The sequence below is a fragment of the Melitaea cinxia genome, chromosome 21 (genome assembly GCF_905220565.1).
Source record: "Melitaea cinxia chromosome 21, ilMelCinx1.1, whole genome shotgun sequence".
Lineage (NCBI taxonomy): Eukaryota > Metazoa > Arthropoda > Insecta > Lepidoptera > Nymphalidae > Melitaea > Melitaea cinxia.
The window spans coordinates 7,611,404-7,632,284 of NC_059414.1; the positions used below are offsets into that span (position 1 = coordinate 7,611,404).

General features: G+C 35.9%; 4 protein-coding genes across 4 annotated transcripts; 3 read left to right on the forward strand and 1 right to left on the reverse strand.

Moving 5' to 3' along the window:
• Positions 1-225: 225 nt before the first annotated feature.
• Positions 226-909, forward strand: LOC123664161 (larval cuticle protein A2B-like; the record flags this gene model as incomplete). Its single annotated transcript, XM_045598762.1, has 1 exon — positions 226-909. A coding segment is annotated over one exon (588 nt), but the record flags the coding sequence as incomplete, so codon positions are not given.
• A 5,736-nt stretch (positions 910-6,645) lies between these two features.
• LOC123664157 (larval cuticle protein A2B-like) lies at positions 6,646-7,970 on the forward strand. Its single transcript, XM_045598759.1, has 2 exons — positions 6,646-6,753; positions 7,286-7,970. Exons 1-2 carry the CDS (start codon positions 6,742-6,744, stop codon positions 7,895-7,897), a joined length of 624 nt encoding a protein of 207 aa, XP_045454715.1. The 5' UTR covers positions 6,646-6,741; the 3' UTR covers positions 7,898-7,970.
• A 3,060-nt stretch (positions 7,971-11,030) lies between these two features.
• On the forward strand, positions 11,031-12,881 carry LOC123664155 (outer dynein arm-docking complex subunit 4-like). Its single transcript, XM_045598757.1, has one exon. It carries the CDS (start codon positions 11,031-11,033, stop codon positions 12,810-12,812), a length of 1,782 nt encoding a protein of 593 aa, XP_045454713.1. The 3' UTR covers positions 12,813-12,881.
• Positions 12,882-15,297: 2,416 nt separating this feature from the next.
• LOC123664159 (larval cuticle protein A2B-like) lies at positions 15,298-17,123 on the reverse strand. The gene is made up of 2 exons (XM_045598761.1): positions 17,023-17,123; positions 15,298-15,817 (listed from the first exon to the last, which is right to left on the reverse strand). The coding sequence occupies exons 1-2, from the start codon at positions 17,032-17,034 to the stop codon at positions 15,395-15,397; spliced, it is 435 nt and encodes a 144-aa protein (XP_045454717.1). The 5' UTR covers positions 17,035-17,123; the 3' UTR covers positions 15,298-15,394.
• Positions 17,124-20,881: the final 3,758 nt, after the last annotated feature.

Consider the following 20,881-nt stretch of genomic DNA (forward strand, 5'->3'; position numbering starts at 1 on the left):
TATAAAAAGTCCGTCAGAGTTTATTACAGCACATTCGAATCGAGGTCTCCTCATTGTTAAGTCAATAACCATCCCTTACAACATGGTTTTCAAGGTATAAAATGAAGCCTGTTCAAATATATAATTTATGAAAACAAAACTTTGTAATAATTCCCTTTGACATGTAAAGTATTTTCGCAAAAGTTTTTATGGTGAAAATTTTTTCCTAATTTTTTTTGTCTCGTTTTACAGTTTGTTGTTTTGGTAAGCGCTTTTGTTGCTGTTCAAGCTGGAGTGATTGCCCCCGTCACCTATACAGCACACCCGGCTCCGGTCGGATATGTCTCTACACCAGTAGTGCATGCGGCCCCGGCCGCGTCTATCGTGCATGCCGCTCCCATTACCTACTCTGCTCCAGTTGCCAAAGTAGCAGCGGTTGCACCAGTGGCTAAAGTTGCAGTTGAAGAATACGACCCGCACCCACAATACAGCTTCGCTTACGACGTGCAAGATGGTCTCACTGGAGACTCAAAAAGCCAACACGAAAGCCGTGACGGTGATGTTGTCCAAGGTTCTTACTCCGTCGTCGACCCTGATGGTACTAAGCGCACTGTTGAATATACAGCTGATCCTCACAACGGATTCAACGCGGTCGTACACAAAGAGCCCGTAGCAGTGAAAGCCGTGGCTCCTGTAGCTAAGGTTACAGCTCCTGTTGCCTACACTGCTCCCGTTGTCCACGCGGCACCAGTCGTCCATTCTGCTCCTATTGTTCACCACGCTCCAGTAGTTCAGGCTCCTCTATCCTACGCCGCTCCTCTTATCCATCATTAAAATTTAACATGTTCCTAGTCAACAAACGAACTGGCCTAATATTAATTTATTCTAGCGGATTACATTAATTTAAATAAATAAAAATTTTGTTACTTATGTGTTGTATTTCTATTTATTTGATGCCTTTGTTTATTGGCACTTACTTTTAAAAAAGGAATTTACTGCTTGCTTTGTAAAAATTTAACAGAGTAAGTTGTATTATATGTTTTTGTGTTGTTAAAAATAATGCATTCCATTTCATCCGATGACAATTAATCGTGACCCATATCTAAACTTCAAGCTACTCATATTATTTACAGTACCTGGATGACCGAGCTTAGCTCGGTAATTTTTATTTTTGGTAAATCTTGTGTTTTGAAAATTATATTTAAATACGAATTACATACTGATAGAAATATGAATAATATTTTTCGATCTAACCGAAATAATAATAAAAAATATAAACATTCAAAAATACACTTAGATACGAATTAGATGCATAGATTAAAGTCTCCTAATAATAATTTTTCTCACAAATGAAGGAACTTGAAAAAAAGAAAAAAAATGTGAGCCATCACGTGACCGCTGGCAGATGTGAAACATCTAATAAACATTTATTTTCTTTATATACAAATTAATTTAATTCAAAATTTCTTTAAAATCGCGACATCTCAATTATTATATAGTATAGTACATACATATATTCCATCATATAGCATGGCGATGCATCGCCACGGCATTTATCGTCACGCCAAAAAGCAGTTTTACTATCGCCTATAGATGTTTCATATCAAAATATAATGGAACTGGAGACATCTGGATTCGAACCAGGGTTTTCTGGTTTTGGTACCTGAGCTATTATAACCTTGTTAATAGTGGTCATTTCGCAATTTACCTTCGTATTCTAATGATATTGTAAAGGTATATGGTGATTTTTTTTTACAAGCTTAAAACCTTTTCTATGCTATTGCTTGTTTTATCAAGTTATAGTACTTAAAGAACAAATAACTTGAGAACTACAATCTTCTGTCAAATAACATGAATAGGTCTAACGCACCTTTCACAGGGACGAGGACTTATTATGTCTTCGATTATCATATTTATTAATACGCTAAGGTTAAGATTTTTGACGCCCTTTTTAGAAAAAAAAACTCACAATTACTTCACATAACTTATATATAATTTTATAGATGATTGCTTACTCTACTGGCGTCCACTACTAAAAAATTATTATTGCTTTTGTTCTTGTAAATTCAGCACTTCTGCCTACCGCAGTCCACCGCTGGACATAGGCCTCTACAAGTTCGCGCTAGACATTATAGCGCGAAATCATGTGTTTTGCTCATAGTCACCACGCAGTGCTAGCTTTGTCGCACCGAAGACGCCGCTGCCCATCTTCGACCTGTGTATTTAAAAACCAGCAGTTGTATGGTTATCCCACCATCGGTCGACCTTATAAGTTCCAGGGTGATAGTGGAACATCCCTTAGTCGCCTCTTACGACACCCACGGGAAGATAGTGGGTGGCTATATTCTTTACTGCCATAACCACACAACATACAATTAATTAATTATTAAAATTATATATATGACGGCTTTAATTATAAAACAACGTCAACATGATTAATGGTCGGTAAATTTTTTACTTATTTAGTGCGAATTATTTGCACGGGTATTGCTAGTAAACGAAAATAGCACAAGAGTGAAAAACTAAATGATTTCTTACGTTAGATACGAAATTCAGATGATGGTCTTAATTAAAGAACACATATGGATCTTTTAGCTCAGAAAAAAATTCTCGACTTTCGATGCTTTGTACACTTTTATTAGTGTCATGCTCTAGAGTTTTTCATGCATTTTATTGCAAGCATTGAATTGCAAGTTTGTTCAGCCGATATTCCTGACTTTGAGACTACCTTAGTTTACCAAACACAATTTTTAAGTCAGTCAGTATTATCAAGCCGTTAAATTTTAAAGCTTACTCGGCTTAAAATTGTTCTACCGCTGTAATCATCAATAAACCAATAGTGAAAGAATATACAGTTTACTTTTTTTTTTTTTTTATTAGGGTTATGTAGGGTAGCTAGGGCCCGGCATGGGCAACACACATGAGTTCACGACATTTTTGGCGCGAACTTGTGGAGGCCTATGTCCAGCAGTGCAATAGGCTGAAATGATGATGATGATGATTAGAGTTTCAAACTGCGTCAGAAAATCCTCATGAAACTTTATAAATTTATATTTTCGGTCTGCATAAGGTTGTTAGTCTATCAAATTTTGCCTATAAAAATTTATTTTTATTTTACCAACACAGTTCGCACATTTGGCGATAAAGTTCAACATTCTAGTAGTTCTTTCTTCGGCGTCAATTTGTAAGCAAACAATTGTATTTGTAACAAAACATATGTGTTACATCGGAGTGCGCTACAAAGACTTTCAAAATTCATATTATTAACTAGTTGTGCCTGCGACTTCGTCCACGTTTTGGGTTTTTACATTTTCAACGTGATTCTTTAAATTGGCATAGCTTTTTTATTTATGAAACAATTGACATAAAACAAACATTAAATGTTAAGTGAAGCCTACCAAATATCTAAGTCGGATAAGCCGTTTCTGAGATTAGCGTGCACAAACGCACAGACAAACCGACAAAAATTGTAACAGTAATTGTTTTGGGTGCTATTTGCATTGATAAAGGTCTCAATAATATTTTTTTCTTATATATCTTCCATGTACAGACAGCGATCCGTTACATTTATTAGAATTAGCTATGTAACGGTTTAAGTCATGATAAGATGATGATCTACGTTATCAATACCAACTTTTAATTAAAGAATAATAATAATATAGAACAATGTTCACGTAGCAAAATAAACAATAGAATTCGAAACAACGTACACGTAGTAAAATATAAAATAGAATGAATAAATTGTAAAACATAAATTATAAAGAAGAATTCAAACAACAAAATTTTTGACATCTATCAAAAAATATTTGTATAAACAAAACAAAAACAAGAAATGAGTTTCATTATTATTTCCATATAGAAAGCCTATATACGCCAGATATTGATAATAATATGGATCCCAAAAAGGTTTTTTCTTATATCTAACTAGCTGTACCCACGACTTCGTCTGCATGGAATTAGCAAAAAATTTATTGTTCAGTTTGCAGAGTTATGAAATAAATAAATTTCAAAAATAAAAATAGCCTAAGTAGTAGTAAGCCTAAGGTACTCCTTATTACATCAGCTATCTGCCAGTGAAAGTCCTGTAAAAATCGGTCCAGCCGATTCAGAGATTAGCCGGAACAAACAGACAGACAAGCAGACAAAAATTGTAAAAAATGTTATTTTGGTATATGTACCGTGTATAAATGAATATCCATTTAGTAAAAAGCGGCTATTTTAATATTACAAACAGACATTCCAATTTTATTTATTTGTATAGATATTAGTTTTATGCTATTATAAAACCAGTAAAATGTATTATGCCCTTCCTGTTTTATAATTAACAACAATTTAAAAATATATATATTTATTGTTTCTTAATAGTATAAGATTCGAACTGGACGTGATCTTAATTCACCCATCTGCTTAATGGATAAAAATTAAATAATTATCTGCTTTAGTATTGTTAAAGATAAATCGCGAAAGGGTTGGCGGGAAAATTCCTGGCCAGGCCATTATTATATTCGGCAACCGCCATTTTAACCAGAATTTTAGCAGGTAACCCTATGTTTTCGTATTCGCAATAAAACCGCGCTTATTCTGATGTGACATTTGTTTTAATATTATATCAATGAAATAGAGGGTGAAATTTTGTATGAAGCTCCGACATTTGTATTGAAAATAAATAAAATGCAGTATTTAGCCTCTAGATTTAAAATAATAATAAACACGCTTTGAAAGTTTTTTTTTTTACTAATATTAATAAGAGTTTCTTATAAATCATTATATAGTATAAAACAAAGTCGCTTCCTGCTATCTGTATGCTTAGATCTTTAAAACTACGCAACGGATTTCGATGCGGTTTTCTTTAGTAAATAGAGTGGTTCCAGGAAAAGGATCCATAGGATCACTGATAGTTTTAGAGGTTTCTAATGTGATGTCGTAAATAAACACATTTTTTTGCGCTGCAAATATTTATTTCATATTTAAATACTATATTTATACGTTACTAAGAATTTACTAGTAGAAGAAATTATCTTTTTAATTTAAGAATTAATCTTCAGTAATCATCATAATTTCGTATGCATCACTGTGCTGTGTGGCCACGGCACTAAAGAATTTAGCCACCCCCTCTCTTCCCGTGGGTGTCGTAAGAGGCGACTAAGGGATAACAAGGTTCCACAACCATCTTGGAACTTAAGAAGCCGACCGATGGCGGGATAACCATCCAACTGCTGGCTTTGAAATACACAGGCCGAAGACGGGCAGCAGCGTCTTTTGATGAAATGAAATTAATATTTACAACTACATTATAATATATTTATGTATGTATATAGCAATCTTAGAAAAATGTTAACATGTTGTATTTCTGCCTACAAAGCTACTGATTCTTTTACTTCGAATACTACTCGTAATTTCTATGCCCCAACCACTGTACTTGATGATAGGATGGAGGCGTGAGTAGTAAGTAGACTTTGAAACGCCCCAGCACTGACCTCACACCTAGGGCGAATAATACGAGCTACGCTTGTTTTCGTCATTGGAATGTAATCTCATAAATAAAATAATGATTTATATTACAAAAACAGTAGTTTTTTACCCAAAGTTTTTTCATCGTTTTTTGACATGATATTTAAGTTTTACAAAGTTAGAAAAACTCTACAGAGAATGTTGTATCAGTATTCGTTCTAATCTAAACTGTGTATCTATTTAAACCAACTAGTTCTTTATACTTGAAGAATAAATTTGAACTCGTTGGAGATCACAGTAAGGTACTTCGTTTCTCTGGAAATTTCATTCAGGTTCATGCTGTTATTTTGTGGAATACTTTACCCTTACACATTCGCAAAGCTCAAAGCATTGCTTAATTTTATATATAAATATATATGTGTGTATTTGTTACCGTGTACTTATATTATTACTATGTACGTGCATATTTATACCTTTAGGAATATTACTTGTTTATTGTTTATAATTTATTTGTATTATTTGTATCTTATTTTGTTTGATGTACGTTTATTATACACGACCGACTTATTTCTTTTCCCTTAATCCTAACCCTGAGGTAGCCTGGAAGAAATTGCTACCGAGCGATAAGGCCGCCTCATTGTGCGTTATACTTTTTTCTTTACAATTCTGTATTAAATTACTCTATGTGGTGTACAATAAAGAATAAATAAATAAATAAATTTTTATAAATATGTACTCGTTAATGTCGAGTAATAGTGCGGTTGAGTGACCCGCAGAAATGTAACCTGGCGCTACGAAACATTGATACTTGAATAGTTAGTTCAGTGTTATCTCACGTAGCTCTAAGCGTACTATCATTTTCAATGTCAAATTTATGCAGTTAATTACGAATGCGGTTTAATTTGCATAATACACGTTATAATATAATATCCTTTTGTTATATTTTATTACAATAATAATCTTTAACCATTTATAAACCGTCGAAATTTTCAATACATTTTGTCTTTTCGTTTTCGTAATAACTACTTTAGAAACCTCTACTTTTATACAAAGGAATGTAGGTTAGATCCTGATAAATCAGTAGTTTTAATAAATTTCATAATACTTGGCCTAAAGTCAAGATCGCTGAATTTTCCGCCATTTACAAATTACAACTCATTTCCAATTGCGTTCACATCTATAGTGATGCGCCAACATAATACTAAGCGTGAACTTGGCCCGGTGTCACAACCCGTGCCACTATATATACCTCGGCGTGTTCTTCAGGAGCATAGTCACACTTGGCTTCACCACCAATTCGTCTAAACAACAATGGCCTTTAAGGTAAACGATATTTTTGAACATAGCTAAAAAATATACATTATTTTTGATTTTATTATATTCAAAAGATCGATATCGCGTACTATCATAATAATTTCAATATTTTAAATGTAGCAATTTATCACTTACACATTTTTTATGATAATTTTATTCCCAATGACTGAAGTGAAATGACCTTAATATTCATAAAATATATGTACTTAAATATAATTTAAATTTTCATGATATTTTTCTAATAATTTAAACACCAGGAACACAAAAAAATTATCGGAACTTTAACAAAATCCAGTAATGTTTGTCATAATTTATAGCTTCTAACATCATACTCATTTGAATTCAAGTGACAAGACCAAACCGTCCTTGACAAACTCTAAAGTCGGCTTATTAGTAATTTCTCCGTGCTCACTTTACGTAATAAGTCTAGTGGCGTCCTCACAAAACTGTGTTACTGTTTCAAGAACGAATTTAATGTGGAACAAACAATTGTGACCGTCAAACATCTTGTATTAATAATACACCACGTTGATATTTACAGATCGTCATTTTTTCCTGCATCGTGGCTTTTGCCAAAGCTGGCGTTGCTCCTGTAGCAGTGGCCGCCCCTCTCGCCGCAGCTCCTGTGGTTGCAGCACCAGCAGTCGCAGCTAGACTGGAAGAATTCGATCCTCTTCCACAATATCGATTTGGATACAATGTAGCGGATTCACTCACAGGTGACTACAAGAGCCAACAAGAACAGCGCAATGGCGATTTAGTACAAGGATCATACTCGCTTGTTGATCCCGATGGCACGCGCCGTATTGTAGACTATTCCGCTGATTCTGTCAATGGATTCAATGCGGTCGTGCGAAAGGAACCACTAGTTGCTGCTGCACCGGCCGTAGTAGCTGAACCAGCGGTAGTACCTGCTCGCATTGCTGCCGCACCTGTTGCTGCGGCCTCTGTTGTTGCCGCCCCAGTGGCAAAATATACAACCGCATACACCGCTCCTTTGGCCTACGCATCATACACCGCTCCGGTTACAAAAGTAGCAGCATACACATCGCCTTTTGCTTACTCGGCTCCTGTCGCGAGATATACTGCCTACCCTGCGCCCGTAGTGGCTCCAGTTGCAAGATTGACAGCGGCTCCAGTAGTTGCCATCTAACACACCCCGCTTTATATCTAAGATTGACTGATTAAACTCTCTTTGCATGACCAATAAACTTTTTTATTTGTGACAGTTTGTTTCCTTCCGTATTATTTTAGTCGTAACAAAATCTTCATTAAACAATGAATAATGAAATGTAATTAATTAAAGTTATGGATTTAAATTAATAGTTAATCGTAACTAGCTAGGCTTAGTACGATGGGGTAAAAAATTGTGTGACACAACTCACGCTGACGCTCATTGATGTAGAGACTGGCGTTTTACAGCGCGTTTATCTCTTTATACCACGCTTTTATTAGCTTGGGTTGTATGTATGTAATGGAATCTTTAAAAATAATCAAATCTTTAAATCTTAGTATAAACTCTTTGTAATTAAAAAGTATTTTCTACTTTTTAGTTCGATTAGCTATAAAAAGCGTGTTTTTTTTTGTTTTTTTAAACTATAATTTATTTACTTAAATTTTTATGTAAGACTAGCTGTTCCCGCCACTTGGGGCTGTATTTTTTGAATATATCTTTTGGTTTATTTTAGATTATAAACACCGTCTTTGGATATTTACTTTACAGTAATGCTTACGTATAGCCATCGGGGATCAAGGCATACAGGCAGCTGGGATTGCTAACACGTGACAGAGCTACATAAAGCTGACCGCGCAACTCTTAGCATCTGACCTTGGGCTTTATTAATTGTCATCGCAAAACTTAGGCTCACTGGAAACTGGACTCATTTTAAACTAAACGGGAAATTGTTTGGGATGAGAGGAATCCGAGGAATAAAAATACTATCACCTATTGCGCATCCTGTTAAAATCTCTGCTTCTATCAGGTTTCGTAAAATATAAATCTGACTTGTATATACAGTTTAACTCATAAGATGTGTTACTTGAAAACAAACTAACCAATACTAAATACACACAATATGTATTTACAAATCCTATAAACCCTAAACAAATATGTACTAATTGCAAGCGCCTAGCTAAACCCTATTTCATATGATTGATGATATAGATCTGAGATTAAATTACATTTGTTATTAAAAATTTTCGAAACTGATCACTTTTATCTTCTATTTATTATCTATCTATATATTAAAACGTGAAGCAAAAATGTTGTACCCCTAGTTACAAAAATTGCGTGGAGGGAGGAGTATGAATTTTTTTAATTATGCTTAAAATACATTAAATCAATAAAAAAAATATTACACACACTACCATGTATTGACACACACGCGTCATTCAAATTGAAAATAGATTATAGACTAAAGATTAGGTAAAGCTTTAGATTAGGTAAAACCGAATTTCGGGACCGTGGGGGCATGGGGGGGGGGGAGAGGGTGGGGAACGCTACCCCTGGTACCACTGTCACACCTCGGAACCCCAAGGTTATGGACATATCCATGGTTAAAGTTTTGAGGTTAGAAGAAGAATTTCGAAAGTTAGAGGAACGCTTGGCTCCGGCGCTGCGGGAAGTGCAGCCCTCGCCCGCCGTGCGAAAGCGCGCGAACGAATGCGTAGAGGAGCGGCTGAGGCTGGTCGCCGAAGGCGCTGCGGAACGGAGCATGAGTCTCCTCTACGCATTCGTTCGCGCGCTTTCGCACGGCGGGCGAGGGCTGCCCTCCCTCCGCGCCTCCGCGGCACAAAAAAAAACACTCTAGGGGTAGGACAGACCAAGACCACGTGGACAGTGGGGTGCTCCGATTCAGTTTTGCGTATTTTTCGAATTTCTAAACCTATATTCTAGCACGCAATGTTACTAATTTTATTAGAATATTATGTCTGACGCGTTATTTTGTTTAAAAGTGTCGATTTGTCACACAATGCAAACAGTACGAGCTCGAAGGTATTATAATAGCTTTAAATTCTTCTTCTAACCTCAAAACTTTAACCATGGATATCTCCATAACTATGGGGTTTTGAGGTATGACAGTGTTACCTTGTATAGTTTCCCCTACACCCTCCACCCTCCACACCCAAAAACCCCATAATTCGGTTTTTTTTGTACGGAGCATGAGTGAGCGTGCTTTCGCACACAAGGGCTGCACTTCCCGTAGCGCCGGAGCCAAGCGTTCCTCTAACTTTCGAAATTCTTCTTCTAACCTCAAAACTTTAACCATGGATATCTCCATAACCATAGGGTTCCGAGGTGTGACAGTGGTACCAGAGGTAGCGTTTCCCACCCTCTCCCCCCCCCATCCCCCCACGGTCCCGAAATTCGGTTTTACCTAATCTAGATCTTAGCCAAAGATTAAAATTGTCTGGTCGAATTTCGACCATTGGGAGACAGCGACCCGTTACATTTTTATTATATTGTAAGATATAGTTATAATAGTGTACCAGTATTTACTGTGTCGATACGAAAAGCAAGCGTTAATATTTGTTAATTTAAAAGCTTTATTATTTTAATTAATTAGAATTATATTATTTAATGTAAAATTTTCGTTTTTAAATATCATAGTAATAGTTATTATGATATGGTAAATTCGTGTGAAAAATGCACTTTTTTTAAGTTTTAACTGCCATTTTTCTTATATTGTTTTCTAATGTTTATGCGAATTTTACTCATTTAATGACACAACTTTTGTCACGGGAGGCGATTTTTCTTTCTTTATCCTATACTAATTTCTTAAAGTAAACGACGAACCCACCCACGCCTACCTCCGCATGAGGGAAGAAAATCCGACCCCCACGTCTCCGCGCAGTCACAGCGCCACGCCCACTTCCGCACCTCCGCACTAACACACCCGCGCTCACAGGTCCACTCTGAGAACCAAAGCAGTACCTGCAGCGCACCCCCCCCCCTATGATAGTTTTTGTCCGCGGGGGTCCACAGATCCCTACAAATCGCAAGCGGGTGGCGTTCCCCTATCCACCACCTAAGGTCGCGCCCAGTAGGAGATCGACTCCCGTGGGATCACAATCTTTCCTTTACCAAGTTATATTAAATAAAGCCCTTTATTTCCGTTATAGTTTCAATAAGTTTGTATTACTCTTAAGTTAAATTATATTCTATCACGTTTTAGTGCACAAGTCAGAATATGACACAATTTCATTTGTCAAACTATTCAAATTTTGTTATAAATTGCATCTGTATTTTTAACATTTTAAAATATTATTTTATATTAACCATTATAATGGAGGAAAAACCACTGTACGGAGCATTAACCGTATATCGCGAAAGAGGTGCATATTTACGTCGATTAGAACAATTTGAAAAAGCCAAGGCATCTTATGATGAAGCCTTTAAAAATACTCCAGATGACGTACGTATGCTAACTGGCCGCAGCCAGGTATGTGCTGATGCTGTTCAACCTGTTCAAGCATACTCTGATGCAGAACTTGCTCTTAAACTAGAACCTGGTAATATGAATGCTCGAAACATGCAAGCTCGGGCAATGTACACAATGTCTGATTTTGAACGATCAGTTGTGATGAATTATAGAGGAGCAAGGTTTAGACGTCAACCGCCATACTTCATCGAAGGTATTAATCAGGGGGTGGAAACCATTCAAGACTGCATCGGTGTTAACGCGGGCAACGTCATGGTAGAATTTTTACCTTTAATAAGACAAACAGAAGCAAGTCGCGTGGATGATGACGAGCCTCAAAAGCCACTTCATGTATCAAGGATTCCGCGACCGAAAAAAAAGCGTAAACTTACTCAATTAGAAGCTAGAAAACATTTAACTTTAGCTCGTGTCTTAGCTATGAAATATTTAGGACCAATGGCATATGACAAATTTTTCCTACAGGAGCTAACAGAGGATCAACGCTTAAAATCGGCAAATTCAGGTGGAAGTAAAGAACTGAAAACAATTGTAAAAGAAGCTTTACGATCGCTTAGTGAACGACAAGACATGTTACGGGCACAGCGGCCATATTATACCATAAAATTAGCCGAAAAAGCAGAATCTAAACATCAAAATAAATATAAAGAAGCAGTTTTAATTAAAGAACGAGAAATAGGAGCTCGAACCGCTGAAAGGCTACTTAAACAAATCGAAAAATGTATGCGACAGAATCGGGTTATGGATTTGATTGCTCAAGCCGAACGCATGCAAATGTTTCTTGATAGTAAAACACCGCGGACATTGCCGGATAAAGATCTTTATACTGATCGGCTATATCGTGCTGTTGGAGAAGGTTATTTATCGCAACATCGTCTATCATACACTCTAAGTGAACGCGGCAATCGACGTCGTATTGCTTTCTTAATGGGTTTGCCCGTTGGCCGTCCGAAATCATTTGATTCGGTAATGGCGAACTATCCCTACAAATTTATTGATATAAAGCAAGCTACTGCTAAAGTTATGACTACATTAGAAATGTGTGAAAATTCGACCATGAAGTGCTGGTTGATGTATGAATTGGCTCGACTTTTATGTAGCCAAAAAAATTATGCCCTAGCTAAATTCTACGCTAAGCGATGCCAACGAGAGGCTCAAGAAATAAGTAACGTCACATGGTGGCTAAATGGCCTTTTTGTACTTATGAGTGGTGATATGCAACAAGGCAATTCAAATGAAGTACGAATACAAGTAGAGGAAGCATATGAGTATTCAAAAAAATTGCAGGATCCTGAACGTGTGCAAGCATTTTTAGCAAAATGTGCCGAAATGGCAGCTGAAACAACAACTGCAGATGAAAGAAAGGCCATAATACAACGTGAAAGACAGATTGTAAATGTAATGGATGAAGCTCAACGTGTTGAAACGCAAGTTCTATTTAAGAGAATGTCTACAGTTCCAACCGGTAGACGATTTTCTGTTTTACCTCGTAAACCCGAGCCCGGTGACACTCAAGCGGAACGCAAACGTCGCTTCCAAAAAAGGCTATCTGTTATACCTGGTCCTGAAAGAGCTTTACCACCTCCACCAAAGTCTGGAACTCCTGGTTTTCAGATATTTGACATATAATTTTTATAAAAAATCTTGCTGTGCATGATCTTTTTCCCTCTTTTGATCAAATAAAAAAATAAGGTACAAGTGTGTAAGTTTTACTTTATGAAATTCCTTTGTACAATATGGTGTGTTCCTTGATTTGTGTGAAATAGTAGGTATCCCCTATATAATTTCTTTTCTTAAGGACGAAGATATCTAAAAATCGTACCACAAGATCTTGAGATCAAAGAAATAAAACAATTAGACTATTAATACATTTATTTTAATTTGAAATAATTTGAGTATAGGTACTTAATTTTATTAAAATGAATCAAAATAATAAAAAAAAAAATCAGCCATTTATAACACTCAGAATCTTCCAATAAGTAAATTTTTCAAACTCATATAATGTATTTAAATATTTTAAATCAATTTTAGAAGTGAATGCCATTCTAGAAGTTTGCTATCTCAATAAACAATCGTAACTAGCGCTTATAGGCTTCGGTATCATTTTCATGTGTACGCAAAAACGGAACAATTGCTTAGACGTCACAGAGTCATAGACCTGCCGGCCTAGCATGCGCGCCACGACAAAATTTTGTCTACCCCTTTTCTCGTATTATCTCTCTATGTCTACAGTAGCTAACATGCGTGCACGCAATACTCTTCTCGTTACGTCAAGAAGAGATAATCATTAAATTTTAGTGATCTGTGATATTTATCTCTACGGAAGCTAACATGACATCGTAATTTTGTCGAATTTTGACGTTTTAGGAAGAGAAACTTCTCGTCTTCAATATTATCGACGAGAAAGACGATAAATAAAAAATAAATAAAACCGGGTGCCTATTTTTTGTATACCATGGCGTTTCCCTATTATAATTATATAATTTCGGTATACGAAGAGCGGGAAATGCGAAAAGTCGAGTGAAGTGTGCCATATAATGACACAAAAAACTTATTTGCGCCCTGTTGCTTCTTATTCTAAATAATAATAATAATAATACTTTACTTCAGACCAAAGTATAAGTCCATATTGGGTTAGTACAACAAGACAAGACCACATTCAGAATAAAAAACAAAACAAAATTATATTAAAAAAATCAATAACTAAAAATAAAATTAAATAGAATAAAAGTAAAATCAATAATCAAAAAAAAAAAAATTCAAAAATTCAAAAAAATTTAAAAATTAAAAAAAAAAACAATGCGTGATAGAATTACAATTATCTAATGTGCGACAAGATATAAAGCACAACACGAGCATATTGTTTTACATATATAATTAAATTCATTTACTTACGCCGTTTTATTTTCCATATTTGATTTTTTAAATTAGATATACACTTTTTATCTTAGCCAAAAGGCCGAGAACATTGTAAAATAAAACATGTGTCACTCGTTTGAAATTATACAAACGTTGGCTCATCCCGGTTTGGCACGATTGGTCAATAACCTTGTAAATTCAACTTTACGACATAAGAAATAAGAATGATATTCAGTTGTGATTATGGTTGATAATGTTTCTCTACTCGACAAGGCGAAGTCTTCGGAAGAGAATTTTGTCTCTCGTAGTGCGCATGTTAGGGTAATCGAGAAAATACTCGATGTAGACATTATCTCTCTCTCTCGTCAAGAGATATCTCGTTGTATGCATGCTAGGCCGGCTGGCCTAGTAATTGAACTCACTTTCAGTTTAAACTTTTACTTTTAATTGAGCTAGGTAAGGTAAAGGTAAGGTCACAATGTCAACGGGAATGCGGTCATCTGTTTTATAGATGAAGATTAACTCATTCATCCCTAAAATTAAACACAACAGTGATGTGTTGTTTGAATATATTTTACCGGTTTCAGCGTGACGTCAGTAAATGTGTTGTTTTGGCGTAAATGCTGAAAATTTAAAACACGGGTAGTTATTAAATTCACTTCAGCCTGTAATATCCCACGGCTGGGCCTCTTTTCCCATTTACGAGAACTTTTTAAATTATTACATAATTTATATATGCATTAGATATTTTCCTTTTTACTCCTATTACACTCTTTTATACAAGTAGATTGATGAATATAGATTAAGATTTGATCATAATTTTATTATTCAATAATTTTCATAATTTTTTATTTTTCATTTTTAAGGTTTTTAGCCTTGTGTATTAAATACACTTATTTTTAACAGAAGATAATTAGTAATTCGTAATAGGTTGTTGGAGCTTTAATTCTTGGTATTAACGTATATTGTGATAGTTGCTTGCTTTTCGTTTTGTAATAATTTGAATTTTTTCTTTATAAAAAAAAAACAGTATTTTTGAACCGTATTAATAAATGAAGAACCATGTAAAAATCTATATTGTAGATTATTTACAGAATAAAAAAAAAAACAATAACCCGGACATAACATTCGGTGGCCAATAAATTTGAACGGATTATAAATTTATTTTTAGAAATAAAACTTTGTGTTATTATAAACTTGTCGTAATTGTAAGTTAACAAAAATTTGTAGATTTGGTATAAATCAAGTACAAAAGTAATATTCAATTCATTTAATAACATAAATAACAATTATAAAAAGCCTTATTCATTAATAGGTATATACATCAACACAACAAAATTGTATTATTTTATCTAGAAGTAATAATAGGGTAGCCTCGGAGCTAGGAGGGGTGCAGGTGCTGGCGCGTAGATAGGTGCCCTGGCCACTACTGGGGCAGGAACAGCCGGAGCGGGGGCAACAAGTGGAGCTGGAGCTATCACTCTAGCTGGTGCAGCAACTACGAGAGGTTCGCGACGGACCACTGCGTTGAAACCGTTAATGGAATCAGCAGCATAATCGACGATCCTTCTCGTACCATCGGGGTCGACTACGGAGTATGAACCTGTGACAACATCGCCGTTCCTTTGTTCCTGATGACCTTTGTAGTCGCCACTGATAGAGTCCTGGACATCATAGCCATAGGAATATTGAGGGAACGGATCGACGCGTGCTACTGGTACTGGGGCAACGACACTAGCTGCAGCTACGCCCATCATGCAGATGAATACTACAATCTAGAAATAAAACATTATTTTATTAATTAAGTGTATAAGAAATCGACGTAAATTTTTTATTTAATTATTAAGGACATAAAATGTTTTGTGTTAGTACTATAAAAATCGATTATTACAAATTGCAAGCAATGCTACTAACGTAATGAGCTATCTGTTACGCAACACGTGGACACTCCGATGAATTGATATGCACGAATTGTAAAGCGAGCTGAATACAAACACGACAGAGCTTGCAACATTATCCTGTTAGAAATAAGGGGTCACTTTTTCGTAATTGATTATGTCTGGAATAATAAATAAATAGTACCTATATAAAGTTTTGAAATAATTTTATTCAAAATACTATGTTTACCTACTGATTTAATGAATTTAACATAAGTAATTGCTAAAACCAATAAGCCTTTCGGAATTTATAATAAAACCTAAGCTAAATTAAGTTGGCTGTATTTTAAAATAATTAAATTACATTACTAGTACATATGTTGAAGTTAGATTTAAAATATATAGACGTTGGACGTTGTAAATCTCTAAGTAGTACTGAAAAGTTCATTTGATGATTTAATGTTTCATTATGCAGTTGCATAGTGTACTCTAAGTACAGGCGAAAATGTCAGCCGAAGAAGGCAGTACAATGTCGCAAATTGTTTAAAAATGGCGCATTGGTCAATCCAATCGCGAGACACGCGTCGCTCGCGTTTGATGCTTTCCAAAGTGTACATACGACACGATTGAATGGTAACATACTGGTAACTCTTGTACTTTATGCAGTCGGCTGTACGTCGAGGTCGTATTTAATTTTACTATTATGTAACTTTAAAATAAATTTTTCTTAAAGGCATAGTAAGAATCAAATGTAATTAATTCATAAAAAAATGATTAAATAACAATTTTTATTTCTAATGACAAACAATATTAATTTACTATTGGCAATTTAAGCAAAATTGTTATACTGTAAGGTATCTTTTGCGATTTTTTAAAAGATAGATACATAGAAATAAGTTTTATGATTTTAAATTCGAAGAAATCACTGAATTGAAAAACAGCTATCTTTAATGGTAGATTTACTGATTTCTTTTCAAATTTGTTTCACATTAATTTTTCAAAAAGTTGACTACAATGGTATTTTCAAGTTCAATTGTTTTTAATTTTACATAGTTACATATTGTAGTGTCGAAACGTTAATTATTATTAATGTTGTTTCTTACCTTGTTGTTCATGGTTGTTCGTTTAGGGGAGGATGTGCAGTGTCTGAGTTCGAACTGTGTCTACCCTCGAGTATCGCTGCGTTATATATACAATACTGCGTAACAAAGAACGTGAGCACAATACAGGTGGCTCATTGAAGAAAGTTACACCTGCAATACGCTGTTACGATTTATAAAATACTTTCTTCATATAGTGCACGCATGGACTTGAATATAATACGACCTTAGAACAACTGATCGACAAAATTTAATAACAATTATTTAAATATAACTAAATTAATGACAAAAAGGCGTCTTATTTATACCGTCATTGTATTAAAGCCTTAAAGCGTAAGACAAATGTAAAAATTAGGGTTTTAAATGTTACACAGTAAAAATTAAATAAATTTTTTGAGTAGTCAACAATAATATAAGAAGAAGATAACTGTTTACACGTCGAGACCATTCATTTATGTAGATCTCCATACATTTAAAAGAAATATATACACATATAGCAATTGCTTTTCTTGGTCGTAACATTATAAGACTACCTGCATTAGATTATAGAAAATTCAAACACAAATGTTGTCATATACTTTACTATTTATTTTATAATAACACTAGCTGATCCTGCAAACGTTGTTTTGCCATATTTGTTATTAACCTCCCTTAATTCTACCCCCCCTCCCGCCTCGTTATAACTTAGCTGTATGAAAAATAGATATTGGCTGATTCTCAGACCTACCCGACATGCACACAAAATTTCATAAAAATCAGTTCTTCCGTTTCGGAGGAGTATCGTAACTAACACTGTGACACGAGAATTTTATATATCTAAGATTTCCATGCGAAAGGTATATTTTTTTTATTATTATTGAAGAACATTGTGTACCTTTATGTGTTTTGTAAACATAGTATATATCACTCACTCACTTCAGCCTATCGCAGTCCACTGCTGGACATAGGCCTCCCCAAGTTCGCGCCACACATCCCGTTCTTCCGCAATCCTCATCCAGCCTACACCGGCAATTTTACGTAGATCGTCGGTCCAACGGGCCGGAGGACGTCCCACACTGCGTTTGCCAAGACGCGGTCTCCACTCTAGGACCCGTCTACTCCAACGGCCATCGGTCCTGCGACACAGATGACCAGCCCACTGCCACTTCAACTTGCTAATTCTGTGGGCTATGTCGGTTACTTTCGTTCTCTCGCGGACAGTCTCATTTCTAATCCTGTCTTTGAGAGAGACCCCAAGCATAGCCCGTTCCATTGCACGTTGTGCGACTTTAAACTTGTGGACCAGTCCCTTGGTCAGTGTCCACGTCTCGGCTCCGTATGTTAACACAGGCAGGACGCATTGCTCGAAAACTTTTGTCTTCAAGCATTGCGGAATCTTCGAAGTGAAGACTCGACGGAGTCTGCCAAACGCCGCCCAGCCCAACCGAATCCTCCTATCGGCCTCCTTCTCGAAGTTGTTGCGGCCTAGTTGGATAGTATGGCCTAGGTAAATATAATCCTGAACAACTTCGAGAAGGGTACCATCGACCGATACCGGTATCGGTATGACTTGGTTGTTAAACATAACTTTCGTCTTATCCAAGTTCATACAGAGACCGACACGTCGGGAGGACTCGTTTAGGCCGGCCAGCATTTGGCCTAACTCATCCAGCGTCTCCGCAAAGATGACAATATCGTCGGCGAAACGAAGGTGAGAGATGAATTCACCGTTGACGTTGATGCCCCGTTCCCCCCAATCCAAGGTCTTAAAAACATCCTCTAGCGCAGTGGTAAACAGTTTCGGTGATATTACATCCCCCTGTCTTACCCCGCGCCGGAGGGAAATAGGTCTTGTTCTTTGGTCATTGACATGAACGGTCATCGTCGCCGCGTCGTACATAGATTTTAGTACTTCGATATATCGCCAGTCGATATGACATCTCTGCAGAGAGTCCAGGACAGCCCAGGTCTCGACGGAGTCGAAGGCTTTCTCGTAGTCCACAAATGCCATACACAGCGGTTGATTATATTCTTCCGTCTTTTGGATAATCTGCCGAACAGTATGGATGTGGTCCACGGTGCTGTAGCCATTTCGAAACCCAGCCTGCTCTGGTGGTTGGAATTCGTCGAGTCTTCTGGCGAGACGATAGTATATATATGTTGACCGAAATAAAATATATCAAATTTTAAATTAGCCCTAAATTATACATTATTTATTGCAACCTATTTCTTTTGTAGACTCCCAGACCCCTCCACAGACTTCATATTTCTTAAATATTTCTTGTACAGACAACATCTACTTGTACTTACAATAATATTTTTTATGTGAAAAAATATCTCAATTTTTTTAGTTTTCTTTTTTTTTAAATATTTTAATTTCACAATCATCAATGTTATAGTTACTTATAGAAGAAATATGGTGCGTAGCGTGGTGGGGCTGCGGATGTTGTAGATGACGACTGCTGGTGAGGTGGACTATTGCTGCTGGCTGCTTCATCTTACGCCCACGCGACGGTAGCGAAACGACCAAGCCACGTATTTCGACTAAGCTGTAGAGTTTGTGAAGTTAGGGCTTGTAGAGTTAGGGCGTGTAGAGTTAGAAGCTTGGCTCTACATGAGATCTGATAACTTTTTGACGGTTCGAGCCATATGATCTCGTCTTGGCAACATTTTACATGAAAATGTTTTTAGTGGGATTTCACTTCCTTTCGTAAGTTGCAATATTTTGTTATTTTGTTCATTTTTTCTTTCTTTTTTTGGGGTGCATTTCTTGCACATCAAAGGTGCCTTTTTTATAATAATAATAATAATAATAATAACATTATTGTTGTTTTTTTTCTCATAGCCCACTCTCTATATTTGCCTTTTTTCTTTGTTGGTTTACTGTTTATAATAAGCGATACATCAGGGCGATACTTGGCTCTTAGGCGATTATATTCGACTATAGCTGACTGTTGTGCTTTAATACTACTAAAGTCAATATTTATAAGGTGAACACCTTGCAAATTAGTCACTCTAGAGAGTGCTACATAAGCATACCTACAAGAGAACGTGGATGACCCAATATCAATGAGAGCATTATTCAAACTTAGCCCTTGACTTTTATGTATGGTGATAGCATACGCGACACAGATTGGAAACTGTTCACGGTGAACGAATGCTCTATTGATAATTTCAAATTTCGATTTCACAGGTTCGTGTCTAAGACCGCTATTAAAAATTATTACAACTCTTCTTGCTTTATTCTTGTCGTTCGAATCCCATTCTACTTTGTCAACAATGCCTTTAGCACCATTGACAAGACCCAAAGAAACGTCTACATTTAGAAAACTGTCTTGCACTAAAATAACCCTTCTGAATAAATTCTAAACGAATACTAGATTAAATGCAAATTTCTGCCTATTACATCTTAGTAAGTATTCCGAAAATTTTGCATTCAACAAGACAATCGACGCGCTCGCTACCTCACGGTAAACCTCCGGATGGGAAGCCGAGTATCGTGCAACTGCCTCTCGGTTAACCTCCGGATGAGAGGCCACAAAATCAAAGAAAATCTTGAAATGAAAGAAATTTGTAAAATGTAAGGAAACTTAATAGTTTTATTTAATGTGATTATTTTTTTTTTTTTGGCTCGTCTTGGCGGGGGCACTACCGTGCCCCTAGAAAAGTATTTTCATTGAGTATACAATTTTGTAACTATTTAATAGTGTTATCAATGATTTCCTATGTTTGACACAAAAGAAATTATCAGAGTGCCGGCCTTATATGAGGTCACAGTCTATCTAGTAACTGATTTGTTTGATAAGTATCAGTTGGTTGCTGTACGTGTATTTGTACGCCTGCATTATTATAAGTATAAATGCACATTACGTGTCCAATAATT

Excerpts from the sequence above, each read along its gene's own strand:
- LOC123664155 (XM_045598757.1), top strand. The coding sequence starts at position 11,031 with ATGGAGGAAAAACCACTGTACGGAGCATTAACCGTATATCGCGAAAGA.